Source organism: Loxodonta africana, chromosome 21 (assembly GCF_030014295.1).
Source record: "Loxodonta africana isolate mLoxAfr1 chromosome 21, mLoxAfr1.hap2, whole genome shotgun sequence".
Classification (NCBI taxonomy): Eukaryota; Metazoa; Chordata; class Mammalia; order Proboscidea; family Elephantidae; genus Loxodonta; species Loxodonta africana.
This window is the reverse complement of record NC_087362.1, coordinates 61,363,728-61,390,729: the sequence shown is the minus strand read 5'-3', so window position 1 is coordinate 61,390,729 and position 27,002 is coordinate 61,363,728. Positions and strand designations below refer to the sequence as shown.

Here is a 27,002-nt window from a genome sequence, read left to right as displayed (position 1 = left end):
CCTACAATAGGCACCTGCCTGCTGCCTACTGCCTGTTCCCCAGCAAGAGCCATCCCCAGGTCTCTCCTAAGTTCATGTCAGGTTGTCTGCCGAGGTGAGACATTTTTAACAGGATGCAATGCTGTTAGGAAGAGGGTGAGAAGAATATTGGTTCAACACGGGCCATTGCTTCCTTTCTGTGGCTTCCTCACCCTGGGCTCCATCCTGTGGTCTAGAATAAAATTTCTCTTGAGCCCAAATTATGTGGACTCAAGCCTCAGGTCTTGCAGGCTGAAGGCAGACAGCCTTGGGGTCAGCATTCATAGAGGCATCTCTGAGCTGGCAAGTGAACATGTCTGCTGAGTAATGCGTTCTGCCCACTCCAGGTTCCCTCTCCACTTCCCTAGATGATAAGGCACCTTAGCAATGAAGGAAAAAAAAAAAATTTTTTTTTTTTAGGCAATTAAAATATAACATGGGCACTGTGGCCACCAGGTGGCACCAACACAGACTTCTGCTGCTAAGCAGGGGCTGAGGGAAGAGAGGATGGAGGACCTTTGTTCTCTGGACCCTTCTTAGAGCCTCAACACCTCCCTAAGCCAGAGGAGTGAAAAGTGGTCCTGGTCTAGATGAAAAGGTCCATTTGGTTTTTTATTGTATTTCTTGGAGGGATTCATTCATCAGCATCATACCCAGTCCACATATGTACCAAGAAGGAACTAGAGAATATGAAGAATGAATAACCTCTCCTCAAGTAACTCAAAGTCTCAAGGGGGAAGCAGATAATGTACTGATAAAGAAACATTTATTAAGCACCTACTGAACGCTCATTTAAAACCCTTTTAGTGACTCCCCATTAGCTTCAAGCAATATCCAAGTTTCTCAGCCTTTCTCTCCTCATCTCATCCTACCTCCCTGCTCCAACCGTGCTAGACTAGCTGCAGTTCTCCAGCACACCCCTATGCCCTGAGCCTCACCCTCAGCCTTTCCCCATCTTTCTGAAACTGGCTACCTCCACTATATCTCTGAAGGTGTCACCTCCTAAAAAACGCCTTTCTTGACCTACCCACATCATTGCACTTGTTGGCATTTATTCAGATGATCTTTTAAGGGACAAGAAAGTTTTGGGATAAGAGGCAGCAACTACAACATACTCGTATGTGTGTCCCCAGTGCTTAGACAAGGGCTTAGCACACAGTAGGGTTCTCAGTGGATGGATGGGGTAGGGTTCTCAGTAGGTGGGTGGGGGTGGGGTGCTCAGTGGATGGTGGGGTGGGGTGCTCCATGGATGGGTGGGCTTACAGAGACGAGTGAATCAAGGCCCATCTCACAACCTGGCAGGGTAATCAGGCCCTGGATCCCATCTACAGAGATCAGAGAGGGTTCCCCCAAATAGGTGACACTTGAGCTGAGCCTTGAAGGAAATTCCAGAACATGAGACTAGCAAAAGGGACAGCACAGAGGCCTGAAGCAGCACATGGAGTACGAGGGTCTGCAAAACCGTGCAAGGTGCAAGTGGAGGAGCTGGACAAGAGCAAAATCCAGAAAATGAGGGTCCGCTGTGCTGGGATAAGGCAGTGGAACTTTTTCCGGAGGGTAATAGGGAGCCATTGAAGAGTTTCAGATTGGCGAAGTGTATTCGTGGGTGTTAGATGGTGTATCAGTGAGTGATTGGTGGGTAACAAATTACCCCAAAGCTTAAAACAACCACTAGGTATTTAGCTCATGAATCTGTGGGCCACACACGAAGTTCTGCTATTCGGAATCAGGCTCAGCTGATCTCCACTGGGCTCCCTCATGGCTCTGTAGTCAGCTGGTGGGTCAGCAGGGGCTGGCTGGTTCTGGACAGCCTCACTGGGGTGGCTCCCCTCCATGTGGTGTCTCAGTATCCAGCAGACCAGCCTGCGATAGTTCACACAGCGATCACATGGGTTAAAGAGAATGCGTGAGGATGTACAAGGCTTTTTGAGGCCTGGGCTGGGAACTGGAACACTGTCACTCCTGCCTCATTTTATTCTTAAAGCGAGTTAGGAGACCAGCCCAGACTGAATGAGTGGAGCCACAAAGTCACATGGCAAAGGGCATGGATATAGAGAGGTGAGGAAAATTGTGGCCGTTCAGGTGGATCCCTCTGGCCCTGTAGGATGAGGAAGGTGACAGGCAGGCCAGGCGGGAGTCTGTGAGACCAGCCCATGTGAGAGACAAAGGATATATCATTGCAGAGAAAGGCTAGGCAAGAGGGCCTTCCTGAGGTGTAATCCATACTGAAGGCTATTGTCTTTGATTTTCATCAGTAAGTGTTGTGGTATATGGATACCAACCACAAGAGGGCAGCAGAGAACCATCAGCTAGAATGGTTGCCCTTGGTCAAAATCAAGTGACCAGATTTGTCTGAAGTTAGAGATCAGGTCAAGCCCAGGTTAAGGATTTTAAAACCATTTCCTCGGTAAAAGGCAGGATTGCTCTGCACTTAAGGACGCAGGCTCTGGCGTCAAACTGCCGAGATTCATGTCCCAGCTCTGTCACCAGGGTTAGCTGCATGGGCGTGTGACCTGTGCAGTCACATGGGACCCTGCTCTCAGAAGAAAGACCCCATATTTGCATTAATCCTCTGCTGTAGCTGTCTTGAAATTCTGAGTAATTTTTAACAAGGGTCCCACATTTTAATTTTGTACCAGGCCCTGCAAATTATGTAGCTTGTCCTTTCTGTCACTTACTAGTTGACTATGCTTGTTTGGACAGAACAAGGGGATAGTGATTGGTTTAAAGTCAGGAAAGGTGTGCGTAAGGGTTGTCTTCTTTCACCATACTTATTTAATCTGTATGCTGAGCAAATAACACGAGAAGCTGGACTTTATGAAGAAGAACGGGGCATCAGGATTGGAGGAAGACTCATTAACAACCTGTGTTATGCAAATGACACAACCTTTGTTGCTGAAAGTGAAGGGGACTTGAAGCACTTTCTAATGAAGATCAAAGACGACAGCCTTCAGTATGGATTGCACCTCAACATAAAGAAAACAAATTCCTCACAACTGGACCAATGAGCAACATCATGATAAATGGAGAAAAGATGGAAGTTGTCAAGGATTTCATTTTACTTGGATCCACAATCAACAGCCATGGAAGCAGCAGTCAAGAAATCAAAAGACGCATCACATTGGGCAAATCTTCTGCAAAGGACCTCTTCAATGTGTTGAAGAGCAAAGATGGCACCTATGACTATGGTGCGCCTGACCCAAGCCATGGTGTTTTCAGTCGTATCATATGCATGTGAAAGCTGGACAATGACTAAGGAAGACTGAAGAAGAGTTGACACCTTTGAGTTGTGGTGTTGGCGAAGAATACTGAATGTACCATGGACTGCCAAAAGAACGAGCAAGTCTGCCTTGGAAGAAGTGCGTCCAGAATGCTCCTTAGAAGCAAGGATGGAGAGACTGCCTCTTACATATTTTGGACATGTTGTCAGGAGGGATGAGTCCCTGGAGAAGGACATCATCCTTGGCAGAGTATAGGGTCAGTGGAAAAGAGGAAGACCCTCAACGAGGTGGATTGGCACAGTGGCTGCAACAATGAGCTCAAGCATAACAACGATTGTAGGGATGGCGGGGGACCCGGCAGTGTTTCGTTCTGTTGCGAATAGGGTTGCTATGAGTTGGAACCGACTCGACGGCACCTAACACCAACAACAACATGGTTCGATCTTGTGTTAGCCTTCACTTGGTTAATACCAAGTATTCACCTCACAGGGTTGCTGTGCAGATTATTTGAATTAATACGAAAAGTGCATAGAACACAAAATAAATATTCCATAATCCTTAGCTACTACTATTATTAGGGTTCAAGCAAATAACGAACATAATCACTGAAGGCCGATGCCCACGTCTTCCTTGTAAAGGTCTGTCTGTCTATCAGCACATCCTTCTTGCTTTATGACCAAGCACTTACGTACCAGTTAGAGCTCCTTTGAGTTGGTTCCAACTCATGGCAACCCCATGAGTGTCAGAGAACTGTCCTCCGTAGAGTTTTCAATGGCAGATGTTTTGGAGGTAGATCCCCAGGGCTTTCTTCTCAGTTGCCTCTGCGTGAACTCTAACCCCCATCCTTTTCAATTAGCAGCCACGCGTGGTAACCATTTGTACCACACAGGGACTTGCTAGGGGGCCACAATAATGAATCCGATCTTAGCCGTGACCCCAGGACTAAGTGAAGTGATAGTCTAACGGGAAAGCCTCTGGTCACCAGCTAACCTGGCTTCAATTTTATCCCCAGTTTCAATGTACGGATGAACATGAAGGAGCCCTGGCCACAAGGACGGATGGCCAAGCAGTCCTGAATTGCTAAGGCAGCTGTGTGACCTTGGACACAGTGTTCCTCTCACTGAGTCTCAGCCTAATAAAAATAACCATCCCCCTATTCCAGGGTTGTTGGAAGATTGAGAGGAAACGCTGGCCTTGGACATGCTTTATCCATTACACAGGGGCTATGGGCATGATGGTCACAACCAGGTGGGAGCTCTAGAAGGGCCCTTTCCACCCCCCTGCTCACATTCTCTCAATGATGGAAGAAGATTGGGCTGTGGCAAGGGAAGGAGGCTCTTTCCTGGCAGCGGAGCTGACACATCTGTGAGAGTCTAACATGAATTTCATCCAGGAGGAGTGCCCCCTCAGGGCAGAAGGACTCCAAGTTCCTGGTGAAACATGGGCTTACTCTAGCCCCTCTGCCAATGCAAGTAAATCAAGTTTTATTGGAACACAATCACTCTCATTTATTTACATGTTGTCTATAGCTGCTTTCTTGCTGCAAAGACACAGTTGAGTAGTTACAGAGCTGAAAATATTTAATCTCTGGCCCTTTACAGAAGAAGTTTGTCAGCCCCTGCCATAGTCTGGTAGCCATCCCAAACCCACATCTGAGGGCCAGTTGGGGACCTGGAGGCCTCAGGAGACACCAGTGGGGCCAGATGACTATGCTGATAGCCCATTGCACCCCCACCTGCCGCACACCCCAATGAATCAGCGCTGGTAGAGTTCCTACAAATTAGATAGAAGCCCACGGACGTGGGTGACAGATCCTGAAATGTCACCAGCACAAGGGGCCTCCAGATGCAAATTAAATTCAATTGTTTCTAAAAAAAATGAAGTCCATTTTTTTACCTTCTGTGTTTGTGAACTGAGATGTCACATCCAATTCACAGGGCCAGGTGTGCAGATCCTGGGCTAATTGTTCACACCTGCCTTCAGCCACTCACCTCTATACTTGCCAGGTGAAGCTCTGGACATGCTTGCCACCTGGGTGGTGCCCACTCAGAAGACTGCATTCCCACAGGGCCCTTGTGAAGGGGGAGAAGGCGGTCGCTATGCTCGCACCCTGTGGGCCTGCCTTCCTGGTCACAGCTAGCAGTCCAGTGGGCATTCAGCCCCAGGGTGCCTAGTGGCTGGGGGATCACACCCTGGTCAGTGGTGATCTGTACTGGAGGGTGACTCAGACAACCAACCAAACCTCTTTCAGGAGGTTTGAAACTGCAGAGAAAGCCAGAGCACAGAAGAGGGGATAGAGGAGAACGCGAGAGAACAGTGAGCAGAAACCCTGAGTAAACCGACTGATAGGGTCTTGGCAGGAGCCAGGACTGCAGAGGCTGAGAGGACCTGAGTGCCAATAAAGGTGGATACCCAGCTTAGTGCATAGGGGACACCTATACAGGAGAGTGGTGAAAAGCAGGAGGTTGACAAAAATGGCCCAGTTGCTGTAGCTCTCTTGGGCCCATTGCCCAGACAACATTCAGGCCTCCACAAGGACTGGCTGACTTTGCCTTTCCTCACACCTCCTCACATTGTTACCACAAGTCTCCAATCACCAAAGAAATTCTGGGTCTGGCCTCCCAGTAGTTTTACACTCTCACACTAGCATACACTTGGCCTTCCGCATGTCATCACAAATTGTAGATTCATGCTTCTCACTCACTGTATGGTGGCCCCGTCTGCCCCCTGGGTTCTGCCACAGGTGAGCCAGTGTTCACATCCCATCTCTCCTCCAAAGTGCCTGTCATCTGTCTTTAAGGCTGTTTGTTTGGATTCCAAACCCAGCTTTTTGGTGTGTTAAGGAAAAGTTATAATTTTGAGAAAAATCCAGTGTTTTCCTGCAGTTAGGGTAAGAATGACACTCCTTATAGCTTTCTGCCTCTGAGCAGAAGGCAAAACTAACCTCTAAGACAGTTTTAGGATGATGCTTGAGGGACTTACTCCAAGGTGGTCACCACCCAAGAAGTAGTCCAGGCTACAGAGGCTACAGACCAGCTGCTGGATGAGGTAGCCTTGGGGAGGGCCTGGGAGAGTACTGTGCATATTGAAGGTGTCACAGCGCTGTGGAATGGTCGGTAAGGCCGTGTAGCAGTGCCACAGGGTCACTATGGCACCTCTCTCTCCCTCCCACCTCACTTCAGGGACACACTCAGTCTGTGTCACCTCCACCTCCATGGGTAGCTCCACACTGAAAAGAGGGGTGCTCTACTCGGACCATCCCAAATCCAGCTGTTGGAAGTTGTTGAGGACCCAGAGAGATGGTGCAGAACTAGGGCCCCCTCAGCAGCTCCCAGAACTCAGCCTGCTGCTTCCTGCTTGCCCAGAGGCCCAGCCATCCCCAGTAGAGCATCTTCCTGCTCATGGTGCAGTCACTCTAAGGAAAAAACCCAAAACAAACCCATTGCCTTTGACTCCAACTCATGGGGACCTCATTTGTTACAGTGTAGGCCCAAGCTCTACAGGGTTTTCTTGACTGTAATATTTACGGAAGCAGATCACCACGCCATTCTTCTTTCTTCAGCAGCACTGCTGGGTGGGTTTGAACTGCCAACCTTTCAGTTAGTAGTCAAGCACAAACCATTTGCACCATCCAGGGACCTCATTCTCTCTAAGGAGGAAAGTTTAACCTCCAGACCAAGACACAGACACTGGCTTCATCTCCAAAACATTTATTCCCAAATTGAGGCAATCAGTACAAAATTCTCCATCCCACCAGACAATTCTTCAGCCTCCACAATAAGAAGCCTCTTTGAGCTATAAGTGCCTTCTGTAGAATGCCCATGTAGAGTACCCAGTTGGCCCTCTGTTCATAGCTCAATGTGCTCTGTCTGCGCTGGCTTCTCTGCTGCCTTCTTGGCCAGGACCTCAGTCCAGAAAGCCACCTCCTTGTCTTTCAGCTTCTGGGATGCCTTAGTGGTGATGCCAATCTCCAAGTACCCTTCCTTCTGGTCATATGCTGGCCAATGGGGCAGCCCCTCTCCATTGGGGTCCCTGGGAATAGAATCAAATAGAAATTCCCAAAGTTACAGTGTGTTCCGAAGCAACCTTCTGAAACATGCATGGCTTCATCTCTGCCAAGAGGCTCACTTGTCTCCAAGACAGGGAGCTCACCATCTCTGGGGGGAGCTTGTTCCCTTTTAAAAAGCTCCCATTGTTAGAGTACTTTGGTCATAGAGTCAAGAGCTTTACCACTTAAACTTCCCAAATAGGTATACCCTATTACCCCGTCCCCAACTCTGCTCCTCTCTGTCACCAATCTCACCCATTCCGAGCAAAGTTGGCCCACAGTTTCATCACCATCTTGCTGAGTTTGACCTCCTCTTCTGTGCCACTCTCTGTGGAGAAGGGAAAAGAAAAAAAGCCTTTGATACTCAAAGTATGCTTCATGGACCAGCAGCATCAGAATTAATTGGGGGCTCATTAGAAATGCAGAATGTTGGTCCTTATCCCAGACCTACTGATTCTAAAACTGCATTTTAACAAGATCCTGGGTAATTTGTGTGCACTTCAGGTTTGAGAATTACTGATCTGGGAGTCAGTGATGGGCCTCTAGTCAATCTGTGAGCTGGCTGCATTTATCTTTTTGTGCCCACATGACCCTCCTTCCCTTTCAGAATCACAATGTCACACCCCATAGCTTCCTTCACAGCAGCTCCAACTCCAAGACTGCTCTCCCTTGGGTATTTTCTCAATCTCCTTCACCCACCCCCATTTTGATAGTCTGAAAAAAACAGAGCTGAAATGGTCCTATGGGTTATATAACCGGGAGATGCCCAGAGGCATTGGTGTGTCAGAGAGAACCAAAAGGTGGGTCACAAGTTATCTGTAACACTTAGTGGTTAGGTGTTGTAGGCATTGGTGAAGGATTTTCTTTAAAATATTGTGTTATTAAATAGATCAAATTTTAAAAGATGTGAGTTTAAGATAAATGTTAAAATAGATGGTAGTTATATAGCACATAGATAGATGGTAGAGAGATAAAAAAAAATAGATGCTAGATAATAGAGGAACAGACAAGTTAGAGAGACACACACACATAAGAAGTGATTCAAAGTTCACAACAAGTCTAGCCTTACTCTCACTCGCATTCTGTTATGCTCTTAGGAGTGGGAAATGTAGGGATGGCATTCTAGCCCTACAGGCGACCTACTACCTGTCTTATTGATGCCACAGGTCTGGATTCTGAGAGTGACCACAGCTGAGGGCATGTGAATGCGCATCCCCCATCATGCATTTTAGGGCAGGAGAAAGGCTGGGAACTGCCCAATGTAGTTCAACCCTATTATGGTGAATTCAGGAAACTAAGGCCAGGAAGGAAGGAGGAAATTGCTTAAGGCCACCAAACCGAGACTTGAGCCCAGGTCTCCTAACTACAAGCTCATAGCCAGCAAAGAGCCGTCACCTTTTAAAAACGGGGCCCCGAAGACTGAGAAGAGCTCGTCCCCGTGATCTCCTATCACCGTCTTGGGTTTCATCTCTGGTGAGAAGCTTGGGCGATACTGAAACTCATACACGTAGGTGGGGCCTCCGGCATCTGAGAAAACAAGAATTCACGCTCAGTTCGTTTTACCAGATGCGCACCTGGATGATACCAAGGTCTCCAGGGGGCCCTGAGCGTTCAGGGAATTGGTCACACATCTGGGTACTGAGTACACAACACCAACAATATTAATAGTGGCTGAGCTCTGTGAGTGCCAACTGTGTGTTGAGAGCTGTGTGGCCCTGCAGGAAGCCCCTGGTTATCATCTCAATTCAGAAATGGAGTTTCAGGAAAGCTCATTAAGTCACTTAAGACTGCATCGTTGATTGAGGTGGGGCAGGGATTTGGGCCTAGTATTTGTTGAATGAAGTATTTGTTGAATGAATGAATGAATGTTGAAATTCCTACATCAATCCATTCAAAATGACTATCATTATAGGGCCTTAGGTCAGTTCATATAAACCCCTTTGCCTACTGATGCCTTCATACACACAAAAATCTATATACATCCAGTGTACGCTATTGTATTTCATTGATAAAAGACTAGTTTTCATTCCTTTGGAGAATATCTATAGTCCAATAGATGTGTTCAATTTTCCCTAGTTTTGAACATTTTCACTGGTATAGAAATTTTACAACTTTTCCCCCCTAAGCATAGTAAGAACTTTACAAAATGCAGAAAAATGAACAAAAGGATCACTTACAATCCCACCACTCAGAGGAAGCCTTTTTTGGTAATTTAGCACATATGCCTTTAATATATATAAAATTGAGATAATATCATATTTGCTATTTTGGAATATACTAGAATCATTTCTTCACACCATTAAATATCATCCACAAAAAGATTTAACAATAAATGTCCTCCCAACACGAGGATTTGTCTCTGCGCTGTACAAATGGTTAATGTGCTCAGCTGCCAACTGAGAGGTTGGAGGTTCAAGTCTAAACCAGAGGTACCTGAGAAGACAGGCCTGGGAATCTAATTCTGAAAAATCAGCCACTGAAAACCCTAGAGAGCACAGTTATACTCTGACACTCTTGGGGTTGCCATGAGTTACAGTCAACTTGACGGCAACTATTAACCTGAAAACATGAGGACTCAGCACCATTCAATTAATCCTTCCCCTCACTTCCTCATCGTGCCCTTGGATTAAAAAAAAAGAAGTGTTGTTTGGAACAATCAGTCCTTCTGTGGCTTTGAAATGTGCTTGTTAAACAGGTGCTTCAAGGCCAAGCTGAATCTGCTGAAGGAGGTGGTTTAGCCTTGCCTCTGCCACTCAAAAGTTTTAGAAAAGAAACAGAACCCAACCATAGAGGAAAGGCCTTTTGTGAACGAGAGAACTTATTTTAAGCAGTATCTTGCCCAAAAGAAATTCTTTTTTTTTTTTTTTTTAAAGTTACTGCGCAGGATATATAACACTCCTATGATTACAACACAGGTCTACAGAGGAAAGCAGGGCACAGATTTGGGTAACAGCAATTAGGAACAAAAGACGCAGAGACTGATAATCAAATATTTGCAAGTTAAAACAGAGCGTGCTGTTCTCTCTCTCTTTTTTTTTTCTTCAGTTGGGGTAAAAAAAGTAGGGAGTATGAAATTGGCAATATTTTTTAATCTCAGTATCCCAAGTGCGCAAGAGAGTTAAGAAATCCACAGTCTTATACGCTGAATAGCAATTTTGCAATAAGTATCAAGAGCTTTAAAATACTCTTACAGTTCAGCCCAGTAATTTCGCTTCGAAAGCAGTCCTAAGAAAATTATTAGAGATGTGGTCAAAGATTTATGCACATAAGGATGAATATAATGTTATTTGTGCCATCAAAATAGGAGCAACCAGCCTAAGTAGCCAGTAAGAAGGGATGTTAAAGCCAGTTATAATGTATTCATTCCATGGAATCATATGCAGCCAATGAAATATATGTTTTTCAATGGATTTTCAATGACATTGGGAAATGCCTATAATATACTATTAAAAAAAAAATCGTAACATTGATCTTTTAATTATAGGTAAGACATGAAACAATTATTAGGAAAACAAAAACCAAAAAGATTGACAGCAAAGTCTCCAGGCAGAAGAACTATGAGTGATACCTCATTTCTTCTATGTGTGTTCCTGTCTTTTCAAAACTTTTTACAATTGTAACAAATTAATTTGTATTCAAAAAAGTTCTTTTTATTTGAAGGACTTTAATTAAGAAGACAGTGACATAAATATAGGAATGAAATAATAAAAAGCCCCTAAACTCAATGTCATGTAAATATCCTGGGATGGATGAGACTAGCAGAAGATGCAGAAGGGGACACCACAGGTCATACAAGTTGCAGGAGGCTAAACCAAATTTATGAAAAAAACAGATTTGACCCCAGGTGGCCCCCAGCTAAAGGGTTTCATCAGGACCCTAGTGAGGAAGAAAGGGTAGGTAATTAGCACCTGTACCTTATGGCTGTGAGGTGTGCTTGGGCACAAAGTAGTTCAGTATTAGGTAGCCTATTCCATGCTATAGGTAGTTTTGATCATGCTTATAAAGTCCTGAATTGAAAAACCCTTCCAGCAGGGTTAGAGAAAGAGGGACCAAGGAAACATTTGTTAGCTTGGACATGAGGAGAATGAGTTACTGGAGTTTGTAGAAAAGGCGAAGTCCAGTAAGGACCTCAAAATGGCATCTAGGAGGAAACATCCATCTACTATCTAGGTGAGCTCCTCCATCGTTAACCTCACATCCCACCTATTCAGCTTTGGGGAAGGTGAGGTTGGAAGATACCATGGAGGACCCTACCCTGGCCCTCAGCTTGTCACAGGCACATGCTGGGATGGACAAAATTCTGCCACTGATCCTGACATCCTGCAGACTGCCTCCTCCCACACATCACACTGCTCATTCCTTTTGGTTTTCTTGGTCCCTGACAACCTTCCTGACCCTATGCTTGGCTCCCAATCTTCCCCCGGCTCCATCAATTAACAAAGTAGTTTGCAGGTAGTTCTGACCAAGATGTACCTTCCAATATTTGCTCTCCAGCTCCCATATCATCATGACTTCTAGTAAGGAACACCAGGAGCAGATGCTGTCAGTACTCCCACCCATATCCTCCATTTCTGGACATGCCAGCCTGACATCCACCTCTAGCATCCATAGCTATTTGCCTGGGGTCTTTGGCCACTGGAGACTACTCTGTCCCTTCATGCAACAGGTCAAAGTGCCAGGAAATTGAAAACCCATTGGGAACAACCAATGGCTAGTGGGAGTTTGTAGTAAGTACCCAAGCTCCCTTGCTGCTGAGATGGGATGACCCTAAGGCAAGTCCTCTTCTTGTTTCCCAGAGTTCCCAGTGCCAGTTGTCCACAGTGGATACTGCTGAACAAGGCATCATTGATTGGCTTCTTTCTTTCTCCTGGGTCACCTCCTCACATTCCTACTGGTGTTATCTGGGATCACCTCTCACATAAACTACTAGCACTCAGATTCTTTTCTTAGAGTTGGCTTCTGGCAGAAACCAGAACAGAACAGTACCTCACTCCAGGTCAAATGGAATCAAACGTTGAGATTGAACTCACGGCAGTTGCAACATATCTGTCTATGCTGGGGGTGCGGGGACTGGGAAGGACAAAGGATCTGGAGGTGGACAGCATCCCCTCTCCTGTCCAGCCTCTGGCACTCACCCCTGTGACGACGTGCCACAATCACAGATGGGACACCAAATGCTGCATCTCCAAGCATGTCCAGGAACAGGTCTTTCTTTTTGACAGGGTCATCTGTCCCACCTAAGTACTTCTCAGTGATCACCGGAGTCAGTTCCTCAGGGATGGCCTGAATGGATCAAGAGTGAAAAGTGACCACCAGCTGCCCACCCCCAGGTGAGCCGACGTGGCTTCTCCACCCAGTGAGGAAAGCTTGCATTAATAGGACACCAATCAAGCTCTTTGCAGCTCTCATCCAGGGCAGCAAGGTGGGAAAGGCAGGAAAATGGGGGCAGAACCCTCAGGTCTTAGTCTTTGATCTGCCATTTAAGTGCTATATATGGTTTTGGCAAGTTCCTTCCCCTTTTGGGGTCTCAGCCACTTCCCATGATTCACTGGACTCTTACAACAAGGGGGTAGGACTTCCACAAGAGCGATGCAGCTGTCTTCTGGTCCAGTTTACCTTCAGAGAGTGGGTAGCCCATCAACTGTTAAAAAAAAATGATTACACACTTGTGAATCATTGAGAATTAATAGAAAGAAACAACCAAGGAAACCAACACAGACTGAAGAGGCTCTTACTTTGCCATGCTTTGATGAGCATGGGCTTCGATAAGTTGGACAAAATCAATGAATCAAATGGACTTATGTTCAGGAACTCAAGGAGTATAGGAGGATGAAAAATGTTTTGCAGAAGCTGCCCCAATTCTTTGCAGCCTACTGTGACATTTACCAGGCTAGAATCCCCCCAATGCTCAGTGAGTCAGAAAGGAAGGCTGAAGCCAAGTAGTGTTGAAGTAGAGGGCTGTGGAGCAGATGACACAGGCCTGCCTCAGATGTCTGAGGAAGCCCTGACTCCTGCCTTTAGGGCTTTGGTCCTTTGGGATAACCTCTGAAATCCCTCTGAGGGGAAAGTCCTTCTTCCCTTTTAGAAGTCAATTTTAACTCACAAGACAGCAGCTTTCTCTGAATCTTTCCAATTAGATTACTAAGAGCATGTGCAGAGACTTACAGAGAAAATATGAAAGCACCAAGCCTTAGGTGGGGGCCCTGGGCCTGAGGCTTAGCTCTTCTTAACTCCCGAGCTCCATCCCCATTCCAGCCTTTGGTTTTCCCACATGAACCATTATTATCTCTACAGGCCCTCCCAGCATTGACGTTTCAGGGTTCATTGATTGGAAGGACACAGTGTTTGGGGGAGGGGTTCCCATGGGCAGCACCACCCATTTGACCATCTCAGAGAAGATTTTCATGGAAACGTCAGCTCATGCTGAAGGCAACCAGCACCCTCCACTCAAAGAGGGCCTTGGAGAATGAAGAGCTCATCCTAACTTGAGATGGTCGTGGGGTAGAGTCTAAGATGTGTCCACTTTCTCACTTTTGGAATAATCCAGCCAAACTCTTGCTTGTTGATACCAACAATGTAGGGGACGGTGTTGAATTTCTTTTCTGCCATAATCTCTTCAGGTGTCTTTGGCAACAGCATCCCATCAACCACAATGGGCAGGAAGGGATAGCTCTGGAAGAGAACAGAGTAGTGAGGCCAGAGTTGAGCAGAGTCATTGGTGGGGAGGGGGTGACCAACTTCAGCTTCTGTTAGGATGACATAATTGCTGCTGCCCAGAGTGGGTGCATGTGGTTGTGTTATGTGGGCTATGTGCATTGCCTTGCTCAGGTTAAAATAAACAAACAAACAAGCTCAGGGGCACTTCTCTTTTTCTCACACCTACATCCAGTCTGTCAGCTAATCCTGTATGCTATTTCTTCAAAAATATCCAGACTCCCATCCCTTCTCACCACACTGCACTACTACTACCCTAGGACAAGCCACCATCTTGTCTTGCTTGGATTATGCACAGCAATGTAACAGCCTCCCATTGGGCTCACCTCATCTGCCCTTGTCCCTTCCCTACAGTTTATTTTCAACATAGTAGCCAAAGAGACCCTTTGTGAAATCTAAGGTTATGTTACCCCTCTGTTCAAAACCCTCCAATGGGTTCTCATCCTCATTTGAATTAAAATCTAAATCTTTTAAATGGCCACGCCCCCACCTCCCATTACCTCTTTATTCTGAAGCCTAGTCTGTCCCCTCTCTGATCCACTCAAGTTACACTGACCTTGTGCCCTGGGCCTTTGCAGAAGCTATTCCCTGTGCCTTGAGCACTGTTCCTCCAGTTTTCCTGAGAACTGGCTTCCTCACCTCCTCCAGAACTTGGCTCAAATATCACCTTCTCACTGAGCCATTCCCTGATCCTTTTACTTAAAATGCAAACCAGGGACATACCCACTGGCAGGTTCTACCCCAATTTCTTCTTTATTTTTCTCCATAACACTGACTTCCATCAAATACACCACACACTTTGTTTATTGTAATCCCCTCAACCAGAATGTTAGGTTCTAAGAGAGTAGGGAATTTTGTCTTTTTTGGTCTGTTTTGGTGCTCTGGCCCCAGGTTCTAAATCAGATCCTGGCACATAAAAAAACAAAACAAAAAAAAAACATAGTAAGTGCTTATTAAATAATCACTGAGAGACTGAATAAATCCAATTGATTCTTCAGGACATCACTTCCCAGGGAGGGCGCAGAGAGGACAGGATTGTAAGATGGTACAGAGGCAATGTCACCAGAAGCTGGTAACCTGTTGAAAGGTGGCAGATGAAGAAGGAGATGGGGAGGATGTGGCTAAAGTATCCAGGCTGTGTGGCTGGGAGGAGGGTGCACCCAGGACTGAGACCCTTGGCTCCCTCCCTGAGGCCCTGTAAAGAGTGCAGCTTGCACAGCCAACCAACCCTGGCCTCTCAGGAGAAGATTTGGGCTCCTCAGTGAAGGTTCCTGAAGAAACTCTTTATCCAGGTAACATCTCTGCCACCCTGTGGAGGAAGATTCTAGCCCAGCCTCCACCCAAAGGGGCATTTTGGGGAGCAGGAAATATAAGCAAGAGAAGGTTAGACTGGGTCCGTATGGCACAGAACTGATGTCTGGGAGCACTGGACTGGGAGTCTGGGAAATGGGCTCCAGTCCTGCCTCTGGCCCTCCTGACTGTGTTACCTAGGCCAGTCACTGCCCCTCTCTGGGCCTTGGTAATATAAACACAAGGAGTTACTGCGATTCCACAAAAAGGAGGATTCTTTCATCCACATTTCACTGGAGCTTAAAGTGCAAGGCTTGAAAGTTGTAATTAAAAAAACGAAGGCCCTTACCTCTCTGGGGTCTCCAAGTAAATCTAGACCGACGAATTTCTGTGAAGACAAAGGCAGAGGCTGTGAATGAGAAGCCTTCCTGGGAAAGAAGCTGATTTTTTGTTAGCTCAGCCCTGGAGGTAAAGGGCTTCCTTTCCGGTGCCACCTGGCTGGATCATGAGGAAGTGGGCTGGACCCTGGCTCCCCTGGTATAGGACAGGGGGAGGGGACGGCAGGAGCAAGGCAAGGACAACTTCTGGGGTCCCCAATCTAGAGTCACTGGACATCTCTTGTTTGTGCCACCCTGCCCTGCATCTATTTCCCCTTCTCTTGGAGACCAAAACCAAACCTGTTGCAGTCGAGTCATTTCTGACCCATACTCACCGTATAGGACAGAGTAAAACTGCCCTATAAAGTTTCCAAGAAGTGACTGGTGGATTTGAACTGCTGACCTTTTGGTTAGCAGTCGTAGTTCTTAACAACTGTGCCACCACGGTTTACTATCTAGCACCCCAATTTTCCTCTGGGGACTTTCCTCTTCCCCACTCTCACCCCTTTGGTCAGAAATGTATATTTGACCTGAGGTGCTCTGTCTCCCTGATCACAATGATTATTTCAGGAATGGTACTTGCTCATGTCATTTTACCCCAAAACTTCTGAGGGAATTATTGGGAAATGGTCATCTCTTTCCAGTAGGGTTTCTAAACTGCTAAAGTGTACGTTTAGAGTGCCATTGTTTTTTTTAATCCCCCAGGGGACAAAACTGCCTCAGAGTGAAGCCAGCACTGAGCATAGGAAGCTGAGAGGTAGAGACAGATAAAAAAAACCAAACGAAACCCACTGTCGTTGACGTGATTCTGACTCGTAGTGACCCTATAGGACAGAGAAGAATTGTCCCATAAGTTCCCAAGAAGTGGCTGGTGGATTTGAACTGCAGTCGTTTTTGGTTAGCAGCCAAACTCTCAACCACTGCACCTCCAGAGACAGAGAGACTCCTCGTAATATCTTTTGAGCACCAGGATCCAGCTGTGTCTGAAACTACCTACTCCTTTCAGTTACCTGAAGATGCTGTTACAACACATTCCCTTTTTTTTGGCTTGAGACAGTTTGAGATGAGTTTTCTCACCTTGCACTAAAAATTCCTCACTCATACAAGCTCACTGAAACCCGTCCCCACCCCCCCGTTATCTTTGGTGTGTGGTCATCAAAATTGCACTGAATGTTACATTACACTGCAGCAAATATGCCTGACAAGTGTGCAGGAAGTGACCAGTAAGGGTCTCTCCATTCTGAATTGTAGCTCCAGCAGCCAGGTGTGTGTGTGTTTATATTGGGGATAGTGAATAATCATGGAAAGCACTTCCAAATGATCACAGGAAGTCCCAAAAGGAGATTTTAAGACTCTTAGGTTCTCTGGGTTTTCCCAAAGTCACCAACTCTCCCCTTATAAGCAGGGTCCTTTGTGCCTCATGAAGAATTGTTACAATATTTGTCTCTTTCCAGGCATGAGAAAATACTTGTGTGTTAATTCTTTGAACACTTTGGTCACCTTATTAGGGGTTGAGACACCAGGATCCAAGCCCAGAAACCACACTGGGCTTGAACATGGGGATACATGCAGAGTCCAGGGCTCTATGCCTGCCCCTGGGAAATCCTGGGAGTATCCTCGGGAGGCCAGGGTCCAGACTGAAAGTCCAAAGGCTCAGGCTACTTTGGAGCTCACCACAAGGGGAATAGCTTGGCTTTAAGGCCTGTATTCTCTGAGGTGTATGCTCTGCTGTAGCTTCTCTAAGATGACAGATGCCATAGCCATCCACCAATCTGCAAATGCCACCTTCTATGTGAAGCATCCCTGCTAGTTAAAATGAAGGCTTCCCCCTCTGTACTCCCACCACAGTTAAAGATGGGTGTGTTTTTCCTTGGACAGTTCCTTGTCTGCATCATCGACTCTGACACCCCCCATATAGTTAGCATGGATGGATAGATGAATGGATGGATGCATGAATGGATGGAAGGGGTTGGTCAATCCATGGAGTATGGATGACCATGGAGTATGGAACAAATAACTGGATAGAAGGACGGTAACTGGCGGACAGAGGAATCACTGATTTTTGGAGTGAAGATATATGGTGGATGGATGATGAATGGATGCTGGATGGATTGATAATAGATGGATGTAATGTTATTGATGGATTAGTGGATTGACTGATATTAGATTGGTGAAGCAATATTGATGGATTGGATAGATTTGTAGTTGAGTAGATAGATGGTAAAATGATAAATGGACAGATGGGTGGGTGGATGGATGGCTACCCTAGAATCACAGTTGAGGCAGGGTCTCAGGAAATCTAGAAAACTGGGCTACTACTGAGTTATAATTTAGGTAGTTTCTAAATTAACCAAGATAAATTGTGGCAACCTTTGTTCTTAATAACCTTGCCCCTGAAGTTCAGAATGGTGGTTTCCTCTGAGAAGGAAGGAGGAGAATGGAACTAGAAAGGGATGTCCAGGCATTTTCAGCCAAATCTGTAATGGTTAATTTCTTAAAAATATATCTGAAAACGAGGACGGCAAAATAACAAGTTTTGATAGAACTGGGGGATTTACACAGAATTCTTCATTAATATTATTTTACTTTTCTGACATTTGATATATTTCACAATAAAAAAGGATAGAAGAAATTACTTATTGAGATCCTTAGGCTAACGCTGCTCCCGAGAGAAAAGAAACTGTCCAGGTAGATTTTTCAGGTAAAGGTGGCAGCTGAAATGATAAAGCCTGGGGCCAAGTTTAAAGGGTGGGACTTATGTGGCCACTAGAATGAATGCACCTACCATCTTCAGCGATGTCTCCAAGAGTTCCTCCTCTGTCTTCTGGCGCAGGCAGTGAACCATGACAGCAGAGGTGGTGGTTTTACACCCAGCCAAGATAGCAAATTTCTGTGGCGATAACAGGTTACAGCAGAATTCAAGAGTGCTATCCCTTCCCTCAAACAATGTAGACAGAACGTTTTACCCCTACCCTATTTCTTAAGGTAGCATACGATAGTAGAAAAAAAACAGGAGGTGTAGGCCCTGGGTCCTAGTCCTGCCTCTGTTATTAATTTGAATTGTGATTTGAGCCAATTACACATTCTCTCTGTTACCTTAACCAGAACCAGTTGTCCTCAAGCCAATTACAACTCATGGCAACTCCATGTGTTTCAGAGTAAGACTGTGCTTCATAGGGTTTTCAATGGCTCTGATCTTTCAAAAGGAGATCACCAGGCCTTCTTCTGAGTGCTTAACCGTTTTCACCACCCAGGGGCTCCTCAGTTACCTTATGTCTGTTTAAAAGGGCATAATGATCTCAAAGCTGAATGTCTAAAGAGAGTCAGTGTGGAGTGGTGGTTAAGAGCACCAACTCTCAATAATATTGCCTGAATTCATATTTCAGCTCTGCCACTTACATTTGACTTACATTTGACCTTGGACAAGTCACTTAACTTCTCTGTTGTCAGTTTCTACAACTATGGTGTTGTTGTTGTTGTGTGCCATTCAGCTGATTCTGACACATAGTGGCCTTACATGACAGAGTAGAACTGCCCTATAAGGTTTTTTAGGCTGTAATCTTTATGGGAGCAGATTCCCAGGTCTTTGTTGATGGAGTGGCTGGTGGGTTCAAAGTGACGACATTTCAGTTAGCAGCCAAGCACTTAACCTATGTGCCACGAAGGCTCCTCAGCTTCTCCACCCATAGATGGGGATAATGACTGGCCTATCTTAATACCTGAAAGGGCTCAGAAGGGCACCAACACATATTAAAACATGTGCAGAACTACGGGAGGTCCAGTTAAGATGACTCACATGAAGGCACTTCAGAAACTACAGAACATCATTTAACTCTGAGGCCTAAAGGAAAATAGCCTGGCATCTGTCCCAATGCATAGCAGATGTTGCTTCAAAGTTAAACAAGACAATATGCAAATGAATGGGTGTGGCAGTATTCCAACAAAACTTTATTTATGGACACTGAAATTTGAATTTCATATAATTTTCACAGGTTGTGAAATACTGTTCTTTGGATTTTTTTCAATTACTTAAAAATATAAAAATCATTCTTACCTCATGGGTCATAAAAAATAAACAAACAATGGGCAAGACTCTAAGACAAGCTGAGGGGCTCAGATCACTGCTTGGAGAGCTAGTGACACAAGCCCAGGACCTTTTGCCCTCTTTAAAAGTAAAAAAAGGTAAAAAAAAGATTCCGCTGAAGGAGAGACTTGCTTCAGCCTATCTTCGAGTTGGACTGGTCTATCCAGCACACCTTTGCCCCCAACTTTTCTGAGAATGGTTCCTTCTTCTGGGCCACAGAGCTCCCATAATAGCTCCTGAAAGCCACATTCATATAAGTTGCCCCCCCGCCCCGCAACTACAATGAATGGGACCAAGAATAGGCATCCAAGCAAACCTGGGACAGAGAATTTCTTTTGTAAATGATCTGGAATTGGGGCTGAGCACTTCTAGTATAAAAATGATAAAAGCTCTAATGCAGAAGAGAAAGCCTGATTACTTTCTGAAATCAAAAGGAAATTCTTAAAACTCAGGAGCAGGTGGAGTGGTCATGTGAACTGGAAACAAAATGTAACCAGAGGAGAAGAAGCAGATGGATAGAAGGCGGACTCCATGATGGTGGGGCCCTGGTGAGTGTGCACTGGCTACTCAGCACTCAGTATGGATTTGTTACGGAATAAGTTAAATGGCACAGGGAGAAGTAGATGACAAAGAGAGAACGACAACAGAGATATCTGCATGTCCAAGCCCAGGAATGTCAAGGATAGCCAACAACTACCACAGCAGAAAGAGACGAGAATCTTCCCTTAGACTTGGCAGAGAACAGCTGGCCCTGCCAATGCCCTGAATTCAGACTTCTGGTCTCCAAAGCTCTCAGACAGTAAATGCTTGTTCTTTAATATCACCCGCTTGTGGCATTTTTTGTGAAGGCAGCACTAGCAAACTAATACCTTGAGTAAGGTGTCTTGTTGTCTGTCTTACTTAGCCATTCTCACTTCCATAATTCTTCGACAACGTAAGTTGAGTCCTTGGCAAGAAAGACCCCTGAGATTCCAGGAGACCAGGCAGGTTCAGGCAGATGTCCAAAGTGAGACCTACCTCAGCTGCTGACCTGCTTTCATTCTTGACCAAAACAACAGAGAGGGCCACGCCACTCTCAGAAATGGCCCCGTGGAAGAGATTCTTGGCCAGAGGAGATAAAACCTGTGAGGGGAGTGGAGAGGAGGAGAGTTTATGCTCACAGGAAGGGGTCAATGACACATCTGTTCTTCCAGAGCTACCTCCATTCACAGCTCTGCCCTGGCACATTCCTCTGGGGACAACTCAAGGACTTCAGGAGCATGTAAAAGGACTCAGTGGACATAATAGCTCCTCATCTACCCTGCGCTGTTTCCCTAGACCGACCCAGGGGCCTGGCTTCCACAAGACAAGCTTAGGGGGGTGGATCAGGAACACAGGGTGAGGGCTGGAATAGGAAGCGTATGATACATCTTTATTATCAACAACCAAAAGTACTCTGAAGAACACCTTGGCATATCCCCAACAAACTTTAAATACACATTTCTTAGTTAGCATTTCCGTAACTCAGAATTTATCTTAAGCTAATTGATCAAAAAAAAAAAAATTGATCAAGGAAGCATAAAAAGTTGTATGAGGATATTTTTACCCAACATTGGAAATAACCCAAGTGTCCAATATTATGACATTGGTTAAGTAAGTTAATTTGCATTATTACCATGAATGACTATGCAAACACAAAAATGTTATTGTGGAAGAATATTTAATGCTGTTTTTGTGTGCCGTCAAGTTGATTCTGACTCATAGTGATCCTATAGAACAGAATAGAATTGCCCCACAGGGTTTCCAAGGCTGTGATCTTTACCAAAGCAGATGACCACATCTTTCTCCCACAGCACGGCTGGCGGGTTCGAACCACTGACCTTTCAGTTAGCAGCCAAGTGCTTAGCCACTGTGTCACCAGGGCTCCTTAAGAATAACATTATGGTGGAATATTTAATGCTTAGGGAGGTACTGATATTGACATGTTAAGGAAGTTTTTTGACAGACACCAGTACCAGTTGCCACCAAGTCAGTTCTGACTCATGGAGATCCCATGTGTGTCAGAGCAGAACTGCCCTCTGTAGGGTTTTCAGTGGTTGATTTTTCAAAAGTAGATCACCAGGCCTGTCTTCTGAGGTAACTCTGAGTGGACTCACTCAAACTGCCAACCTTTCAGATAGCAATCAAGCACGTTACCTGTTTGTGTACTCCAGGGACTCTTTTAGATAGATAGGCAGATGGATAGATAGATAGACAGACAGACAGATTGATCGACTGATTAAATGAATCATGGAGAAAATACTAGAAAAATATATGTCAAAATGTTAATGTTGAGTATCCCTGGGTAGTGCAACTGTGGATGTCTTTTTCCTTCTTTGGGCTTACTTATACTTTTCCTTTTTCTCCACTTTAAAAATATAAAGATTTCCCTCACTGTATTCAACTGTGAAGCCAATGCACATTTTAAAAACATGGTGATAGCACTGACCCTCTGCTCAACTGTCAGGCAGCTGGAAGGTTTCTCACAGCTGCCAGCACCTTCTGATCTGGTTTTCCACCTTAGCTTCTCTCAGTGTCTCCCCAGCCGTATTCCCACACCAGTAGACACCTTGTGTCTTAGGGTGGGCTCTCTAGAGAAGCAAAACCAGTAAAGTGTATAAATATATATTACAGACAGATTTATATCAAGGAAATGCCTCACACCATGTAGAGACTGGAATGTCCCAAGTCCATGTGCCAAGATAGAGGCTTCTCCTGATTCACATAGCCACAGGGACTGGAAAATCCAAGATCAGCATTTCAGAGAGCAGGGCTCCTGCTCACAGTCTGCGAAGATCGATGAATCCCAAGATCGGCAGGCAAGACCACAGGTAAGCTGCTAGCTCAAGTCCCCAGAATAGGAGGTCACATGAACAGGAGCCAGTGGCAGGATCCAGCATGACCAAAAAGCCCCCAAGCCTTGCCAGGATGTCCACTTATATTTGATGCAGGCCACAGGCTTAAGGAAACTCCCTTTCAACTGATTGGTTACTCACAGCAGATCCTATCATGGGGGTGACCACATATCACATCTCAACAGGGAAGTGATCACATCATTACGCAAGTCCCAAAACATTGAGAATCATGGCCCAGCCAAGTTGACACACAATCTTAACATCACATTCAACCCCTTGTCACCATGACACCTGTACACATCTCCTTAAACCATACATAATCTGCGAATAAAGACAATTATAAAGTCATATTTGCACCTAAGATAATACAATGAACACACATACACCCAAAAATGCACTAGCCCTGTTTACATCTTATATTTTATAAGTGAAGAAGACAAAAATATTTGATGCACATATACAAAGCAGAAATACTCATAACAATTACAGTCCTCATTTCCGCAACTGGGCATGTGGCTGTAACTGATATTTAGAACTACCTTCTTCCATCACCCATTCCGTATTCCCTTGGCCTCAGCAAGCACCCTAGCTGGTTGTGCTTCCTTGCCTGGTGGGGTGACCCAAACCTTCATTCCTGAATGGTCTGGGCTATTAGTAGTCATGTCAGAATTCAGTTGCTGTAGTTTTCCATTGACTTTAAAATCACAGGACATGGTAGTACTGACAGACACCCTAAGGGATCTCCTGCATTCCAGACATACCCTTCTTTACCTCCATTACCTAATATCCACCCAATTTCCTCTTGGCAATCAAGATCAATTACACCAGCCAGTATGGTAACTTCTTTGCCTGTTGGACCAGAGTCATAAGGAGATCAAAGTGGCCAAGTGGCATTCTTAGCTTCCAGTTCAATGGAATCAATGATGTGTCTCTAGGTGGGAGCATTCCTTCTTTTGGAACTAAGACCACTAGATGTGCAGAGAGCAAGGCCGGGGAACAGGAAGCAAAAATCTTGTGAATGGGTCACTAGGGTAATAGCGAGTGGTGTCATTCCCATTTCTACCCCTTGATTCCTGGACCTATGAATCTGACTATGGGAGAAACAGCACCATATAGTGGATGCTGGTTTAGACCATATACAGCCTCCTGGAGAACGCTGGCCCAATCTTACAAGGTATTGCCACCTAGCTGGAACCATAACTTCGTCTTTAGAAGGCCAATCCATCATTCTATCAAGTCAGCTGCTTCAAGATGATGGGGAACATAGTAGGACCACTGAAATCCATGAGCACAGACCCACTGTCACACTTCATTTGCTGTGAAGTGAGTCTCTTAATCCAAGGCAATGCTGTGTGGGATACCATGACAGTGGATAAGGCATTTTGAAGTCCATGGCTTGTAGTTTTGGCAGAAGCATTGTGTGCAGGGAAGGCAAATCCATATCCAGAGTAAGTGTCTATTTTAGTAAGAACAAAACACTACACTTTCTATAACTGAAGTTGTCTAATGTAATCAACGGCCACTAGGTTCCTGGATGATCACCTCAAGGGATGGCACTATCTGCCACTGACACTTTAAGCACCATTGGATCAGCCGGATCATATGGTCCAAGTGGCAGAGCAGCTTGCTCAGCAGGCTGAACTTGTCGTAGAGCCTTCTGTTGTTCTGGACCCCACTCAAAACTAGCAATTTTTTGAGTCACTTGATATATAGGCCAGAGTAGCACACTCAAATTAGGAATATGTTGCCTCTGAAATCCAAAGAGATCCACTAGATGTTGCGCCTCCTTTTTAGTTGTGGGAGAAGCCAGCTGCAATAACTTATCCTTCACTTTAGAAGGAATACCTCGACGTGCTTCACACCACTGGACCCCTAGAAACTTCACTGAGGTGGGAAGTGCCTGAATCTTTGTGGGATTAATTTCCCACAATCTAGCAAGCAAATGTTTTACCAGTAAGCCCAGAGTCTTTGACACTTCTTCCTTAATAGGTTGAATCAGCATACTGTCATCAATGTAAAGGACCAGTGTGATGTCTTGTGGAAGGGAAAGGCAATCAAGGTCCCTTCAGGCTAAATTATGACATAAGGCTGGAGAGGCAATGCAACCCTGAGGTAGACAACTGAAGGTGTATTGCTGGCTTTGCCAGCTGAAGGCCAACTGCTTCTAATGGTCCTTCAAAGCAAGTATGGAGAAAAAGGCATTAGCCAGATCAATAGCTGCATACCAGGTACCAGGAGATGCATTAATTTGCTCAAGCCATGAGAAAATTAATCTGGAGCAGCAGCTGCAATTGGAGTCACCACCTGGTGAGGTTTTCAATAATCCACTGTCATTCTCCAAGATCCATCTGTTTTTTGCACAGGCCAAATAAGCTAGCTGAATGGGGATGTGGTAGGAATCACCAGCTTGGCATCCTTCAAGTCCTTGGTGGTGGCAGCAATCTCTGCAATCCCTCCAGGGATGCAGTATTGCTTTCAGTTTACTGTTTTCCTAGGTAAGGGCAGTTCTAATGGCTTCCACTTGGCTTTTCTCACCATAATAGCCCTTACTCCATTTGTCAGGGATTCAATGTGGGGGTTCAGCCAGTTGCTGAGTATATCTATTCCAATTGTGCATTCTGGAACTTGGGAAATCACTATGGGATGGGTTCAGGGACACACTGAACCTACTGTGAGATGGATGTGAGCCAAGACTCCATTAACAATCTGACTTCCACATGCCCCCACACCGACTGGTGGGCCACAGTGATGTTTTGGGTTTCCTGGAATTAGTGCCAATATCCAGTAATCCCCGAAAAGTCTGAATATTTTCTTTTCCCCAATGAACAGTCACTCTTGTAAAAGGTCATAGATCCCTTTGGAAGGCTGGGAGAGAGATTGAGAGTATAAATTTTTGGCAGTGTATTGGAGTCCTTCCTCAAGGGGACCTGGCCTCCCCTTCATTCAAGGGGTTGTGGGTCTTTAAACTCACACATGTCTGGGAATTGATTGAGGGACCCTGACTCTCTTTCGGGTGATTCAAGTTAGACTGGTGTTCACCCAACCTAGAATTCATCTGTTTATACAGATCAAATAAATATTTAGTAGATTTCTTATCTATTTCACTCCTAGGAACACCATGACTAAGTAGTCAACATGATAAGTCCATATAAGTCAGACTACTCTGACTGAATTCATTGTCCATTAGTATACCAAGACAGGTGTGGTACTTCAAGCTGATTTATTGTAGGCCACCACGTAATCCATGCTTCAACAACCCAGCCAAATAAACTATTAGATACTTTTCTAACTTCTTGAGTTGAAATATTGTGCTTAGTGGACCCAAATCAATAAACTCAGCCTGATCCATCTTCATGTTCCTTCCACAATTATACTACACCCTTGTTACCTATTCCCACACGTATTACCCAGGTTTCTGTTTGTACATATTAGAAAAGTCCAGCAGTTCTTTTGGAGTGTAGCGTACCTCCTCCTGGGTCACACTTCTTACTTCACCTTTTAAGGCTCACTGGGACTTAAGTCTAGTATGTGTCTAGAATCCAAAATTGGTAGTGGGAAGTGTTTTGAGGACATTCAGAATCATTTTGTAAAGCATGTGCCCCAGGCAATGACTCAGATAAGGGCTCTTCAGAGGCAGCTAAGCTAATATCATTAGATCGGGCTAATGGTTTTACTGGGCAAGGCGGTTTAGCAGACAGACTTGTAGTAATCTCTTCAGAAAAGAGTGACAGGGCTGGTTGTCAGGAGTGATTTGACAGAATTTAACGGCTTGATGTCTCCAGCTTGCTGATTATCTGCAGATATGTACCCATCCCAAGTTTCAGGATCCCAATTCTTCCCAATCACTGCCCTCACTTTAACTTTAGACACTTCTCGAGGTTGGCAGTTGAGCTGGTGTTGTAATTCAGCCATTCTTACAATAAGACTGTGGGTTTGGTTTTCATCAATATCAGCTCTGTTACTACAAGAAATAAGAGTTTCTTTCAAAACACAAGTGAAAACTTTCAGGTCGTTTATGCAGCACTTGAGCTGTGGATCTGATGCCCTGAGAGCATCTCTTTCACCAGTATTCCCAGTGAAAGTAGGACCAACCAACTAGCTTCCTTGTACTTCTCAATCTGACTAAATTGTAGAAAGGTGTCACACACACAATCACTCAGAGCCTCATCTTTCACTGATATCTGATCTATTTGGATTGTGTATTTGGATTGGCACCTTATGCCGTGGATTAGTAGTGCCCTCTTTACTACTGGAAACAGAGTCATCAACATCTTTACAACTAACCAGACCTGAGAATCAATTTAGAAAACTCTTCCTTTCAATTTTGTTTCCCTAGACTCACTCTCAGTACCAAATGTCTCAGGCTGGGTTCTCTAG

The 27,002-nt window shown here is 45.2% G+C and overlaps 1 protein-coding gene across 1 annotated transcript in view; it reads right to left on the bottom strand.

Annotated features, from left to right (window-relative positions):
* Window positions 1-6,933: 6,933 nt before the first annotated feature.
* LOC135228373 (liver carboxylesterase 1-like) overlaps window positions 6,934-27,002 on the bottom strand; it is a 42,612-nt gene continuing 22,543 nt past the window's right edge. The window contains exons 6-14 of the mRNA XM_064274016.1: window positions 20,770-20,874; window positions 18,454-18,558; window positions 15,641-15,679; window positions 13,819-13,959; window positions 12,848-12,928; window positions 12,423-12,570; window positions 8,683-8,814; window positions 7,543-7,615; window positions 6,934-7,271 (exon numbers count right to left, since the gene is read on the bottom strand). Coding sequence (XP_064130086.1) covers window positions 7,088-7,271; window positions 7,543-7,615; window positions 8,683-8,814; window positions 12,423-12,570; window positions 12,848-12,928; window positions 13,819-13,959; window positions 15,641-15,679; window positions 18,454-18,558; window positions 20,770-20,874 — 1,008 coding nt within the window. The 3' untranslated portion in view covers window positions 6,934-7,087. The remainder of the gene's footprint in view (window positions 7,272-7,542; window positions 7,616-8,682; window positions 8,815-12,422; window positions 12,571-12,847; window positions 12,929-13,818; window positions 13,960-15,640; window positions 15,680-18,453; window positions 18,559-20,769; window positions 20,875-27,002) is intronic.